Consider the following 14,508-nt stretch of genomic DNA (forward strand, 5'->3'; position numbering starts at 1 on the left):
CGCCTCCCCCTTCCTCCCCCCCTGCTTCCCTGTGAGCGGCAGCGGCAGGCTGGTCTGCAGGCCCTGACTGACACCTTCAGTGAGGGACGGGAGTGGCAGACTCCTGGGCTGGGTGGGCGTGGACCCTGCCTGAGCCCCGAGCCCGAGCCTGGACGCAGTGCTGAGTCCCCTTCTGAAGACCTACCTCTGGCCCAGCCCACCCACCTTGCCCTGGGAACAGGAAGGGGCTGGCTCAAGGGGCTCACACTTCACACAGGAGTAGGAAGCACTTTATTTGCTTGTGCAGAGGCAGATGAGGGTGTCTCCTGGTGTGACCAGTGGCCCTCCCAGCCATAGGCCCCCCCCCCGCCCCTTTCCTCTGGTTCAGAAGGGAAAGAACCGGTGCACCCTGACCCACGGAGGGCAGGGCTGTCCCCGTGGGTCCTCGTTCTGCAGGCCTCAGGAGGCTTGTCCTGGAGCTCGGGGGGTGGGGGTGTTCCAGGGGGCCGGCCTGCACCTCTGGCCTGACAGCCACACAAAGTCTTGTACTTCGGGTTTCTTGGTTTCGTTTTTTAAATGCCAGTTCTCCGTACATAAGTGCATTTTGAAAGAGAGGCTCCAGCTATCACTTGTAACCATAAATATACATATATATTCTATCTACAAAGTGTTTATTTGCAAGATGTTTTGACGGTAAGCTCGGGCCCAGCCCGCCTTGTGACCATCTGTCCCCGGTCCTCGTCCCCGCCCCTAGGTCCGAGTGGCACGGGGGCGGGCCATCAACTGTATGTATTAAAAAAGACTGTATCGAATAAATGTTTATTGCCTTTTTTCCAGGGGTTGTGTGCGGCTAAGTTTGTGGCAATACGCGGGGTGGGGGTCCTTCCCCGGGCGGACGAAACCCAGCCGCGGCCCCACGGTCCTACTGATTGCGGGGATGCCCAGCCGCAAGGCCTTGTGGGGCCTGTAGTCCTCGCAGCGCGCCGGCGGGCGTGCAGGGCAGAGCCCCGAACTACAGCTCCCGGCGGCTCGTGCGGCCCGCCCCGCCCACTCGCTCAGCCCCGAGACCTCGGAGCTCCATGGCGGCGCCCCCGACCTCCACCGATGCCCCCCGCAAACCTCCGGCACCCCCGATGGCGGGAGACGGGACCGATCGGCCGGTGGCGAAGAGCGAGGCCGCCGGCGAAGACCGGTAGGCGTGGCGGCCGAGGGTGGGCCGGGGTCGCGCACGCCCCTCGCGGCCGCGGTGGGAGGGGCGGCCCCGCCCCAGCCCGTCCTCCGTGGGCGCTGCAGGGTTGCGGCCCGGCACACTGGTGCCCTGGTCGCGCAGGGCTGTCCCCGGCGGGCCGGGGCCGGGCGGGCGGAGCGCGTTCTGCCTCCCGAGGTTGGCTTTGGTTTCCGTCCCGAGTGGACGGGGCCGCGGGCACCGGGGCCTCAGTGTGTGTGTGCCTGATGCCCGGAGGCGGGCAGTCTGTGCTGGAGTCTGCCCCCGCCCCACCGAGAGGTCAGGGGTCGTGATTCTAGGGGTGGTGCATGGCCCCTCTGTTCCACCTGGAGGGGCGCACCCTCCAGGCTGCGGTGGCGGGCTTTGCAAGAGGGGACGTTGTCGGGATGCACTGGGGGAGGAGCCGCCTACCACCCTGGTTGGGGAGACCAGTGGGCGAGAGGAAACGGGCTCAATTCCGTGCCTCTGGAGCCAGCGCCGCCAGAGGCGTGGCAGAGCAGGGAGGCCGAGTCCTCGTTGTCCCCTGGGGAAGTCAGGGATGGCCGGGCCTGGGCTCCTCCAGGACCGTCCGAGTGTAGCTGGGAGAGGAAGGAAGGATGCGGTGCAGGGACAGCTGGCCGGCAGGAGTTCCGGGCGGGAAGAGGCTGCCCAGGCTATGAAGGAGCATCCGGTGTCCTGGGCTAACACCCTCCCTATGAGCAGAGTCTGGTGCTGGGGGACAGGGTCTAACAGGCCCCGAGTCAGCGACACCTGCTGGTCCCAAAGAACCTTTGGGTCAGCCTGGGATCGGAGAGGCCAGGCCAGATAAGTCCCCAGAGATGCGGGCGGGCAGCAGCCACTGCCCGGGCCCTGCCCTGTGCACAGAGGAGAGGGCCCGGGCCTGCAGGCACAGTGGACAGCAGGGCTCTGCTCCGGAGACCCAGGGGTCTGCCCTGTTGCTGCGTCTGCTCACCACTGTCCCCAGTGCCGGTGCCAAGGACTCCCCTGCACTGCCCCTTGAGTGCTCGCTCGCCCCACAGGCCCTGCACTGCCCCCGACGGGGCTCCAGCGGTGGCCAGGCATCCCTGCGCACCTCAGGCTGTCTCCCAGTTGGGTCCAGTGGAGTCGGGGCTTCAGCTGAAACCTCTGTCCCTGAGCCGGACGCCTGCTGCCTGGCCCAGGTGGTCCAGCTCCTGCCTTCCCCCGGCACCTCCTCCCACTCCCCCTTCCCTTGCAAACAGCAGGCTTCCCTCGCCCCACACGGGTTGCCAGGCGGGTGTGGAGGCCCTGCCCGAAGCAGGACTGGGTCTCTGAAGTGGCTCAGCCCCTGCCCATCTGCCCAGGCTAGGGGGGCAGGGGTGCCAGGAGGGGAGCTCCTGTGGGCAGAGACCAACAGGTCAGTCCTGCCGCCAGGCACCTGTGGTGGGCTGCAGACACACCTGTGTTACCCAGGCAGCCAGGAGAGTCCCCCTTCCGACGTGCGCACCCCGTGTGGCCGTCTCCCCCTGAAGGCTCTGCCAGCCCCAGTGCGGAGTCGGGAAGAGAGCCGGCAGGCTGACGTCCGGTGGACGGACTGCAGGGAGGAGTCTGGGGCCTGTGCACGGACACCCCTGTGCAGACTTGCGAGTGGACCCTTCAGCTGGCCACCCTTTCTGAGCCTGTCTTCCTCCTGCCGCCAGGCTGGGCAGTGGCTCTGCACCCCCCACCCTGGGAATGAGCACTGGGTGGCCTTGGGGGACTTGCTGGAGTCTGGCTGTGGAGGGGCGGGGCCCGCAGCTATTTCCAGCAGCTCCGGAGGGTAGAGTTTCAGGTTTGTTTATGCCTCTAGGAGGCACCTTGGGGACAGGGGTGGGACGCCCCGCTCAGCCCTGGGAGTTCAGCTCAGCTCGGCCCAGACACACCTCAGATTCCCCTGTGACCCTGAGGGCAGCTAGCTCTGCGGTCCCAGGCAGGCCAGGGGTCTGGAGCTCTCTGCAGGCTGTTGGGGTGGGTGCACAGGGGTCGCAGCAGCAAGCCCGGGGCGGCAGTATGCCAGCCCACGCAGCAGAAAGCAGTTCACACCCGTGGCTGGCCTGCTCTCCAGCGGGGTCAGTGCTATTAATATCGGCGAGTGCACAGCCCGCATGCGGGTGATCCGCTTATGCCTGTGACCTCGGTGTCGGGGGCCGGCGGTGAGTCCCCCATGGAGGGACAGTTCGGGTGCCTGCTGAGCTGCCGTGGAAGGCCACTGTGGGCCTAAGGCCCTGCGCTGGTGCCCCTGCAAACACCTCGGACCCTCACCCCCCAAGCCCCAGTCATGAGCAGCCCCCCAGCTCCCCCCAGGATCCCGGGCTGCTGGGCTCTTGGAGTGGAGGGCAGGTGAGTGGCCGGCCTGCTGTCCCACAGCTGCGGGGGAGAGACCTGCCTTCGCCGGGAGGAGGCAGGTTCCCGCTGCTGTGCTCTGCGTGCCGTGCGCTTCAGGAAACAGCCGGGTCAGGCAGGTGCTGGGGGGGCAGGCCCACCACCCTCAGGCCCTGGTTCTGTGGGGGGAGGGAGGGCTGCTGTTCACCGCAGGGGTCCGTCACTGGGGACCTGATCTTGGGGCTGAAATTATTTGCCGTTGTAGCCGGGGCCCCTGTCCATCTGGGACCAGGGAGGCGGGGTCTCCCGTGCAGTTTCCCACCTGCAAGCCGGTCCCACTTGTGCCAAGGGAGTGGGGCTCACCTGGAGGTTGTGGGGAGGGGGAGGCCGTGTCCTGGCTCCCAGGGAGACGGGCTTGGGCTTTGGATGAGGCCGACGGGCTGGGCCCGGCTGCCCGCCCAGCGCAGCACCTCTCAGGCCCCCGTGAGCCCAGGCGGGTCGACGCCCAGCGCCGTCCCCCCGGCCCACTGCCCCCTCCCGGGAAGCTGCCCGCCCCCGGCGCTGGCAGCAGCGGCCCACGGCCGTCCTTGATGGTGACCGTCATTTCCTCAGGGGCCGGGCGCTGTCACGGGAGGGACCTGGAGGCTCCCGCTGGAGGGCCTGCCGCCTGGGACGAGAGGGGAGGGCGGAAGCGGTGTGAGCCAGGGGTCCTCGGGGGCTCCAGGGCGCTGTGGGGCCGGACAGGCCCCTCGCCCCCGACCTCTGCCCAGGGCGGTCCCGGTGCGCCTGCTCCCAGCTTCCTCCCGCACACGCGCCCAGTTCTCACCCGCTTCCCCAAGGGCGTGAGGGGCCACGCCTGCCGGCCGGTTTCTGCCCAAACCCTTAGCGTGAGCGTTTGCTTCCCCCACTGACCACCGACCTGCGTCCAGGGCACCAGCCGAGACCGCGTCCGCCTCGGCCCGCTCCCGAGTGGGTGTCGAGGGGCCCCGAGCCACCCGGGGTCGCCCCGAGGCCACCCTGTCGGGCTTCAGGCCTCAGGCCGGCAGTTGCAGACCCTCCGGGGTGCTGGCGACAAAGAGGGCAGCAGGTCGGCCCCAGGAGTCTGGGCAGCCTGGCCAGACTCGGTCTGCTTTCCCCAGACTGAGTGTCCACCCTGCAGGGCCTCCTCCCTCCCCCCTGGAGTTTGCAGGGTCCTCCGCATGGGTCTCCTGGCCCAGGTCCCCCTCCTGCGTCCGTCCACAAACCGTCCTCGGCGTGGACGGCACTCCCCCGCACTCCCCTGGAGGTTTGCCGTGCCCGGGAACTCGCGTGAACGGCGGCCGAGGCTGCAAGCCCGTGGGTGGGGGGCAGCTGGCGGGTTTGGTGTGCTGCCCTGGCCGTGCCCGTGGGCCTGGGGGGGGCGCGTCACAGGCACGGCCGGCTGAGGCGAGCACGCCCCCCCCCCCCACACACACACCCGGCAGCAATGCTGAGGCCTTGGACCGGCTGCTCCCGCCCGTGGGCGCTGGGCGCTCGCCCCGGAAGCGCACCACCAGCCAGTGCAAGTCGGAGCCGCCGCTGCTGCGCACCAGCAAGCGCACCATCTACACGGCGGGGCGGCCGCCCTGGTACAACGAGCACGGGGCCCAGTCCAAGGAGGCCTTCGCCATCGGTGAGCCGCCCGCCCGCCGCCCCCCAGCCCCCCAGTTCCCTCCCGCCCTCTGCACCCCCCACGTCCTGGTGTGAGCCCACCGGCTCGCTGCCTGCAGGCCTGGGTGGCGGCAGCGCCTCCGGGAAGACCACCGTGGCCAGGATGATCATCGAGGCCCTGGACGTGCCCTGGGTGGTCCTGCTGTCCATGGACTCCTTCTACAAGGTGAGGGGCCCGTCCCCGCACCCCGCCGTCCCCGCGCCGGCGGCCCCCGCCCCTCAGTGGCCCCGGCGACGGCACCCAGCCTGCTCCCCCGCCCCCCGCCCCCGCAGGTGCTCACCCGGCAGCAGCAGGAGCAGGCCGCCCGCAACAACTACAACTTCGACCACCCCGACGCCTTCGACTTCGACCTCATCGTGTCCACCCTGCAGAAGCTGAAGCAGGGCAAGAGCGTCCAAGTGCCCGTGTACGACTTCACCACCCACAGCCGCAAGAAAGACTGGGTAGGCGGGCCGGCGGGCGCGGGCGGCGGGGCCCTCGGGCGCAGGCGCCGGCACGAGCACAGGCCCCTTCCCTCCGCAGAAGACGCTCTACGGGGCCAACGTCATCATCTTCGAGGGCATCATGGCCTTTGCGGACAAGGCGCTGCTGGAGGTGAGGACGGGCTCGGGCCGCCTCCCTGGGGGACGCCCGCCCTGCCCGGTGCCTGCCCGCCCGCCCGCCCGCCCGCAGCCCTGGCTGTAGACTGTCCACCCCTCCTGGCAGGCCCCGGCCACTCCCCCGCCCCCGAGGGCGTGGCCACCTGTCCCAGTGGGTGGCCCCTCGAGAGCATGCCCGCTCCCGGGAGGGGTGGGGGACGTGGGGTTGAGCAGGCCAGGCAGGCCTGACCCGCCAGGACACTGACATCCCCTGGCGGCCACACCTCCCGAGCCCTCTGTCCACACCTGCACGCCCTGTGGCCGTCGGTCGGGGTTCTTGCGTGTCCCCGGGGGTCCACACCTTTGCTAAGGTCAGTGTGACCTTGGGGTGGGGCTGGCGGCTCACGTGTGTGCTGCCCAGGTGATTCCCTGTGACTGCATGTCCACACAGGGCACCCCTGCCCCCTGGACGCATGGCACGGCCTTGCCCACCCACCTGGCCACGGGCCACCACACCTCGGTGACCCCTCGTCCTGCCCCTGCTGAGGCTCAGGCCCTGGGAACCCACTGCCCCCTGTAGCCCCCTTCACAGCCCCTGCAGGGGCCACCTGCCACGTGCTGAGTGTGGGGACAGACCCCAGACTCACCAAGCCCAGGCCCCAGGCTGAGCGCGTCAGCGGGGGAGTGGGCTGCCCGGGAGAGCAGGCCCACAGCAGCCTCGGCCTCCCGGACCCCCAGCCTGGCCCTCGGCCCAGCGGGGCCGGCGTGCTCAGTGGCCCGCTCGCCGCAGCTCCTGGACATGAAGATCTTCGTGGACACAGACTCCGACATCCGCCTGGTGCGGCGGCTGCGCCGGGACATCAGCGAGCGCGGCCGCGACATCGTGGGCGTCATCAAGCAGTACAACAAGTTCGTCAAGCCGGCCTTCGACCAGTACATCCAGCCCACCATGCGCCTGGCGGACATCGTGGTGCCCCGAGGTGCGCGGGCCAGGGGGCCAGGGTGGGGGCCGTGGGGGGCTGTGGCTCCAGCGACCCTCCGGCGGGCGTCACCCCCTGCCCTTCCCCCCAGGGAGTGGGAACGCGGTGGCCATCGACCTGATTGTCCAGCACGTGCACAGCCAGCTGGAAGAGGTGAGCAAGCGTCCCCGTGCGTGCCCCACGCCCGCCCCCGAGGCCCCGGTGTGCTTCCTGTGCCCAGGCCGCCTGGGCCCTGAGACGGGCTCGGGTGCCCCAGGCCTGGTCTGTGCCTTCCGCCCTGTGGGGGGGCTGCTGGGTCTCGGTGCCGGGCCCCCCTCCAGAGCGCCCCGACCTGAGGCCACACGCGTCCCGGGCTGGAGGCCTGGGGGGCTGCCTGCCTGTGGTCAGCTGGCAGTCACGGAGGGCCGTCCCTTCACGGTGCTGTGACCTGTCCGCTCCCGGGGGGGGGGGGTGTGGCCGGGGGGGGTGCACAGCGGCGGGGGCTGTGCGGTCCGGTGGCTTCGAGGGACAGACCACCCTCGGTGACCCGCCTCCCTGTCCCCTTGTCCCCCGCGGTGCCGCCGCAGCGTGAGCTCAGCGTCAGGTAAGCGCCCCACGCCTGTCCGCGCAGACGGTGCTGCCAGCACCCGCGGTGCTGGGGCCAGAGCTCTCCTCCCACCCCACCCCCAACACAGCCCTGCTCCCGGCCCCGAGGGGAACGGGCCCCCACTGCTTCTGCCTCCCTTTCCGGGGGGCGAGGAAACAAAGGCACAGAGAGAGGTTAAGGGACTTGCCTACGGTCACCCTGAGCCCTGACCTGGGGGGTGGCCAGGCCACTCTGGAGGCCCCTTCCCAGCCCCAGAGGCCTAGCCTCCCAGAGCCAGCACTGCCTGCCCACCAGGGCGGTGACCACGGGGGTCCAGGCCCCCGCAGCCTGAGGGCTGGGGGAGCACCTGTGCCCGATGGGGGGGGACGGGTCTGGACAGCCCTGGGGTGGTGCCCAGCGGCCCCACCCTCTGGCCCTCCCCCCTGGGGCAGTGCTCAGACAGAGCCACGGGGAGCCCTGCCCTTCACGGTGGGCAGCACGGGGGGCCCGGCCGCTGCCTGGGCTTTCTGTGGAGCTGCGCTGTGTGCGTGGCAGGGCCGCTGGTGCCCACCCGGAGCCCACCCCCCCCACCCCATCCCACCCCACCCCTGTCAGGGCCACCGCCAGCCTCTGCCCTGAAGAAAGCGTTCCCAGGCTTCAAACTGGAGAAAGCCCCTAACGCGGCTGCCTGCGCTCTGCCTTCCCTGGTCAGCCCAGGAAGTGGTGGCTGGGGCCGCACCGCCCCCGCACCAGGAAGTGTCGCGGGGGTGGGCCCGCAGAGGAGGTCCCGGTGCTCACACCCTCCCGGGGTCTTCCTGCCGCCCGGCCCCTCCCGCCACCACCGGCGCCTCTGCTCCTCCCTAGCTGGTGGGCTGGTGCGGGACCCCGGCCCCGCTGAGCGGCCCTCTCTGTTCTCTTCCTTTCCCGTGAACCCCGGGGCGTCCTGCCCTGTCCCCTCCCCGACCCGCTCACCGCCTCTCCGCCCGGCGAGCAGAGGAAGCTGCGCTGGGATATGTGAGCACCGAGTGCGCTGGTTGCGGTGCCGGCTGCGCTGTGCTGGGGCTGCCCGGCCGCCCGCCCGCCTCCGGCCCCTCGCCCTCCAGGCACCGGGCAGCCTCGTCCCTCCCCCGAGGGGCTGAACGTCACCTGGGGGGCAGGGTCAGGGCTGCCCCAAAGCTGGCTGTCCCCGGGGGTACAGGGGTCCCGAGCCCCCCTCGCTCTGCCTGGCCCCGCCTCTGCGGCTCTTCCGCAGCCTGCTTCCCGCCTAACGGTCAGCTGCTCCGCCTTCTTTCCACTGTGCCCTTTAATCTTTGCCTAGCCCTTGAGGGGGCGGGGTGTGGGGCGAGGCACCCTACTTCCAGTGGGGCCACAGGGACGGGCGGCTCCCACCCAGCACAGTGAGCACCCCCCCACAGTGTGCGCAGCGGGAGGGGGCTCACTCGGGGCGAGAGGCTCCTCCAGTCCCGCCCGCTGTGTCCCCAGGGCCGCGCTGGCCTCGGCGCACCAGTGCCACCCGCTGCCGCAGACGCTGAGTGTCCTCAAGAGCACGCCGCAGGTGCGGGGCATGCACACCATCATCAGGTGAGCCCGCGGTTGGGGCGGGTTGGGGCCGGGCGGCCCCTGTTGCTGAAGCGCCCCCATCCCGCCCCCGCCCGGGCCGCAGGGACAAGGAGACCAGCCGGGATGAGTTCATCTTCTACTCCAAGAGGCTGATGCGGCTGCTCATCGAGCACGCGCTGTCCTTCCTGCCCTTCCAGGTTGTGGGGCTGCCCTGCGGCGGGTGGGGGCGGGGGAGACCAGCCCCTCGTGCTCACCAGCGCCCCCTACCTCTCGGCCGCAGGACTGCGTGGTGCAGACCCCGCAGGGGCAGGACTATGCGGGCAAGTGCTATGCGGGGAAGCAGGTAGGGCGCGGGTGTGCCTGGGGCGCCCGGGGGTGGGGCGGAGGGCAGGGTGCAGCTCAGCCCGCCCCCGGTCCCCGGCCCCCGGCCCCCGCCCCCGCAGATCACCGGAGTGTCCATCCTGCGGGCGGGTGAGACCATGGAGCCGGCGCTGCGGGCCGTGTGCAAGGACGTGCGCATCGGCACCATCCTCATCCAGACCAACCAGCTCACGGGGGAGCCGGAGGTGCGGGGGGGGGGTGCGGGGGGGGGCCCCGGGGACGCGACCCTGGGCTGCGGGCGGTGCTGACGTGGCGCTGACGCTCGGCCGTCCGCCCGCAGCTCCACTACCTGCGGCTGCCCAAGGACATCAGCGACGACCACGTGATCCTCATGGATTGCACCGTGTCCACGGGCGCCGCGGCCATGATGGCAGTGCGCGTGCTCCTGGTGAGTGGCCCCGGGGGGGCGGCGGGGCGGGGCGGGGCGAGGGCTGGAGTCTCCATCTTGCCCCTGGGCCCTTCCGGCAGGACCATGATGTGCCCGAGGACAAGATCTTCCTGCTGTCGCTGCTCATGGCGGAGATGGGCGTGCACTCGGTGGCCTACGCGTTCCCGCGCGTGAGGATCATCACCACGGCGGTGGACAAGCGCGTGAACGACCTGTTCCGCATCATCCCGGGCATCGGTGCGGCTGTCTGGGCTGGGGGCGGGGCGGGCCGGGCCTGCCGAGCCCCCGCCACAAGGGCCTGCTTCTTTCTCCAGGGAACTTCGGCGACCGCTACTTTGGGACGGATGCTGTCCCCGACGGCAGCGACGAGGAGGAAGCGGCGTCCGTGGGCTAGCCCGCCGCCCAGTCCTTCCCACCCGTGTGCCCACCCGCCCTCCTGCCTCCTGGCCCACGCTTGCAGAGGACAGACTTGTTCTAGTTTAACGGTGTCTCTGGTATACCCTATTCTACGTATTTTATAAAATAAAGTTTTAGGAAAAACGAAGTTCTGACTGATAACCCGAGGGCTTGGGAGTGGCTCCAGGGCGGCCAGCTGTCGGGCCCCCGCACGGAGCCAGAGTCCAGGGACTCCTCCGCGGCTGCATCTAGGTCTGGCCGCCTCCCCCCGCCCACACAGCGTAGGCTGTCCTGTGAGGCTCGGTGCCCCGCTTAGGAGAGGGCAGAGCCGGCCTGGCGGGGAGCCCCACCCCCACATGTTCCTACTCCGAGGGGCAGGAGGAAGTGGGTGTGTGGGCGGCCGTCGGAGGGAGCCATCCGCGGTGTCTCCACTGGCAGAGCCCCAGGTACCGGCGAGGCGGCCAGGGCCTCGTGGGCCCACTGTGCCCTGCAAGGCCCGAAACCCACTCCGGCCTGCCTTCACCGCCCCTGGACCCTGGGGCGGGGACCAGCCTCTCTGGCCCCTCCAGGCCAGTCCGGCAGGCCTGCCTGGGCCGGGGGATGTGGCCATACAGGAAGATGTCTGGGCTGCTGCAGGTGGGTGTCGGGCACCCCGGTCACCCGTCCACTCCCTCCAGCTGTGCTCTGGCCTCTTCTTTCCTGTCCTCCTGGTCTTGGCTCCCCCACCCCCCACGAAGGCCTTGTCATGGAAAAGCTCGAGGTGGGGCGGGGACAGGAAGTCGCTGGGTGGGGGCCAGGCCAAAGGCGGGCAGATAAAAGCAGGAGGCTGGTCCCAGGGGTGGCCAGGCTCCAGGGACTAGGACCAGCGCCGGCTGTCAGTGGAGAGGCTGCTCCCAGCGCGGTGAGTGCCTGGCCACCCCACCCCCACCCCCCACCTCGGGCCCCCTCCCTCCCGCACTGGTGCCCCTGCTGCTGCAGGGGACCCGGACGGGCTCTCGGGAGGAGCGGCTGGGCCACGAGGTGGGGAAGATGCCGCGCTGTCCATCCAGCCCCGTCTTCCCAGGTGAGGGCTGGGGTGACCCGATCTAGAGTAGCCGGGCAGAGGCAGGTCATTCCTAGAAGGGCCCCCCCGAAGTCTAGCGAAGGTCTGACCAGCTCCCAGAAAGGAAACCCCACATGCCTGTGCCCACACCACACGTCAGCAGAGCATGTCCGGGACACGCGTGCATGTGTGGGCCCTCGGGAGGAGAGGGCCCGCGGCCCCCACCCTGGGGGAGGGGTGCAGCCTCTGCAGGAGCCGCCGAGGGAGGCCAGGCCACAGGCCAGGGCTCCGCTTGGGCCTGTTTCCTGCCGGGCCTGTGAGGTGGTGGAAGTGGGTCACCTGCTGAACAGCCACGGGGGGGGGGGGTGTCTCTGGGGACCGGTGGGAGGACAGCACTTCCTCTGGCCCCTGGGAGCCTCCCAGCCCCAGGATCCAAGGTCCAGGGCTGTCCTGGGAACGGCTGCTGGACACATCTGGAGGGTCCAGTGTGAGCGGAAGACTCGGGGGCGACCCCGGGGACGGGCGAACCCACCCAGGCAACCCTTCAATGGGCCGGCCAGGGGTTGGGGGCCAGGTGGCCCTGCAGCGGGGCGTTGGCCCTCTCACCTGGAGGAGGGAGGAGGGGACCGCACAGCCTGGGAGGGGGCCATCGGCTGGGAGCCGCCAAGCAGCCAGTCCCTGCCCTTGTCCAGAAGCCCCTAGCACACGTGGGGTGAGGCTCCCTGAGGAGACGCCCGCTGTGAGGGCGCTGCCACCGTGCCGGGCCGTGCCTCCAGGACTGCCCGACCTGAGAATGGTGTCTGCGGGGTCAATCTCAGGTTCGTCAGCCCACGAGGCGCTGCCCCTTCCCCATCGGCGGCTGTCACAGCGGGAAGAAGCCTGGGGCACCCCTTCAGGGCCAGCGGGGTCCGGTCCGACATTAGAGGCACAGAGGGTCGGGTCGACATGCTGACTTGGGCAGGACGCGTGGGCCCAGCAGGGCCTTGTGGAGCCTCAGCGGGTACCCCGGGAGTCTAGAAGCATCCCGCGTGGCACAGGGACTCCTGGGCCCCAGGCCTGATGCAGCCCAAGAGCCTCAGGGGAGTCCAGGGGGAGGACCCTGCACCGGTCCCCAGGCCAGGCCCGGGGCTGGGGGCGTCAGGCGCTCTGACGCCCAGCCGAGGGGAGGGAGGCTGGGGATAGCAGGAGGGGAGGGTGCACAGGACTGCGAGGGGCAGGGGCAGCAGGCGGATCTGGCTGTGCAGGGTTAGAAGGGCGAGAACGTGGCAGTTCGCGTGTGAGGACCCGTTCTGTGGCTATCACGAGACGGGGCCCAAGGGGGGACTGGGCTGGGAGCGGTGCCCACTTCGGGGCCAACACTCCAGGCAAGGACCCCTGGATGCCTCTGCTCACCTATCGGCTTCGAGCCGGGGGCCAGAACCACTCTGTGCCACGTGGCTAGGCTTGGGGCCGGCTCCAGCTCTGGTCACGCCAATCTCCGGGCACCTCGGTCCCAGCTGGCTTAGGTGTCTGCGGCCAGTGCAGCGGGAGGACGGCACATCTGCACGGACAGGGGCCTCGGTCCCACGGTCGGGGCACCAGGTGCTCCCAAGGCCCGGAGTTTGGGGGAGTCCGCAGCTGAACTGGGGGTGCCCAGCAGGGTCTGTTTCAGGGTGGGACCAGCAGGAGCAGCAGGTCCCTCTGAAGCAGGGGCTCCACTCCTCCGGGACTCGGGGCTGGGCAGGGAGGGGGCAGCCCCCAAACCAGGACCTGACGGGGCAGCGGGGTCTGCCTGCGGTGACCCGGGGCCCTGCGCTCCTGGCTGGGGGCCGACAGCGCGCTGCCGCACGTGCTGGTGGGGGCGCCCAGGTTTGGGGCAGCGCTGTTTCCTACGCACTCGCAAGCGCAATCAGATGACACCGGTGACCCTCCCCCACGCCCCGAGGAGCCGTTGCCCCCGTCCCCGTGTCCTGCTGTGGTTACTGAGCAAGAGCAAGTCCTTGCGTGGCCTTGGCACTCCGGGTCCCAGGGCCCTGCCTGTCCCCATGTGTGTGACCGACACTTTCCGGCTGTCCCCTCCAGCTCCTGGAATAAACTATTTCAAATGGTGACGCTGCCCAAGAGGAAGTCTGACACGGGCCTGGGGGCGGATTCAGGCGACTCCTAGGTCCGGGTCCCGGCCCAAAGCATCCCCAGGGGCCCCTCACCTCGGGGTCAGGTCCAGGGAGCCTCGGGTCCTGGCGCGGGCGCAAGGACAAGATCAGGCACTCAGATCAGTGGGTGGAGCCAGCGGACCAAGAACCCTCCGCCAGGTCCCGGGAATGCAGGGGGTGGGGCTCCCGGCAGGCCCCGCCCACGCGAACAAGGAAGGCAGTGACGCCTGCCCGCAGGCTCTAGAGGTGACCTGGTTTGCCTGCAGCGCTCCTGGCCGGAGGGTCGCGGGGAGGACTCCGGAGGTCCCCCTGCCCGCAGTAACGCCCGCCAGGAGCACAGGGTCTCGGGAGGGCGGAGGCATGGGTTCCTTGCGGTTCCCGGTGAGGGTCCCGCAGGGAAAACGGGAAATACTGAGACAACCACGGAGAATCACAGTAAGGAAACACGCCCGAGGACGCCAAGGGCGGGGGCGGGGGCAGGAGCAGCCAGTGGCCGTGGGCAGCTGAGGCCACTGGAGCCAGCAAGGCAGCCAGCGCCCACCCTGCGTTGGTGACCACCGACCACGGTGCCCACGGGCCGGATCCCGGGCGCTGGGGGTTCCCTGCCGGCAGCCTGTGCGGCGGTGAGAACACAGACTAGACCACACGTGTGACGAGAACACCGCCACCTGCATGCACCGCGTGCACACTGCCTCGGTGGCGCGGGGAGGGCGGGGCGTCCGAGCAGGCTTCTCGGTCCCCTTGTCTGTGACGGAAAACCTGCCCCGGACCTCCCATCTCTTCCGTCCGCACAGCGTGTCTCGAGGCGTCTGCTGCGTTCCCTGGCATTTTTGCAGCAGCTCCCGCTTTTTCAGAATGCTTTGGCCTGGCCCTGAGCCAAGACCGCAGGCGCAGAGGGAGACCCGGTGCCCCAGCCCACAACCCAGGGGCCTCCTGGGTCAGGGTGGCCTCCCCCACCCAGTGCAGAAGGGCGCACGTGGCCGGGGCCGAAGCTCCGGGTCACTGCCTGGGAGGCAGAGCCCGAGGTGGACGACGCTTGTCTCGGGCGAACTGCAGGCGTGAAGGTGGCTGAGGTCTGGGCCAGATCCGCGGTCTAGGGACACCCCCTGCCCCTGGGCCCGTGACCGCTGCAGGGCCTGGCGGGAGGACCTGAGTCTGCGCCCGGCGGATGACCCCTTGGGGCGGGCCTCTGAACGGCCAGGACAAAGGTGAACGGGATGGAGCTGCCCTGGCTAGCACACAGCACACAGCACAGGCCAGTGGTGAGCTCTGC

At 70.0% G+C, this 14,508-nt stretch overlaps 1 protein-coding gene across 4 annotated transcripts; it reads left to right on the forward strand.

Annotated features, from left to right (window-relative positions):
* The first annotated feature begins 1,032 nt into the window (after positions 1 to 1,032).
* Positions 1,033 to 10,209, forward strand: UCKL1 (uridine-cytidine kinase 1 like 1). 4 transcript variants are annotated; one of them, XM_045833169.1, is made up of 15 exons: positions 1,033 to 1,171; positions 4,987 to 5,174; positions 5,272 to 5,378; positions 5,486 to 5,656; positions 5,736 to 5,807; positions 6,582 to 6,771; positions 6,863 to 6,924; positions 7,338 to 7,354; positions 8,819 to 8,917; positions 9,000 to 9,093; positions 9,177 to 9,239; positions 9,340 to 9,462; positions 9,558 to 9,665; positions 9,746 to 9,902; positions 9,980 to 10,209. In XM_045833169.1, exons 1-15 carry the CDS (start codon positions 1,059 to 1,061, stop codon positions 10,057 to 10,059), a joined length of 1,644 nt encoding a protein of 547 aa, XP_045689125.1. In that variant the 5' UTR covers positions 1,033 to 1,058; the 3' UTR covers positions 10,060 to 10,209. The 4 variants fall into 4 exon arrangements, with proteins under 4 accessions (XP_045689125.1, XP_045689124.1, XP_045689128.1 ...); XM_045833168.1 differs by lacking the exon at positions 7,338 to 7,354 and adding an exon at positions 8,331 to 8,350; XM_045833172.1 differs by lacking the exon at positions 1,033 to 1,171 and adding an exon at positions 3,187 to 3,541.
* The last annotated feature ends 4,299 nt before the right edge of the window (positions 10,210 to 14,508 follow it).

Source organism: Phyllostomus hastatus, unplaced genomic scaffold, assembly GCF_019186645.2.
Source record: "Phyllostomus hastatus isolate PE091 unplaced genomic scaffold, TTU_PhHast_1.1 phas_contig_17, whole genome shotgun sequence".
NCBI classification, from domain to species: domain Eukaryota; kingdom Metazoa; phylum Chordata; class Mammalia; order Chiroptera; family Phyllostomidae; genus Phyllostomus; species Phyllostomus hastatus.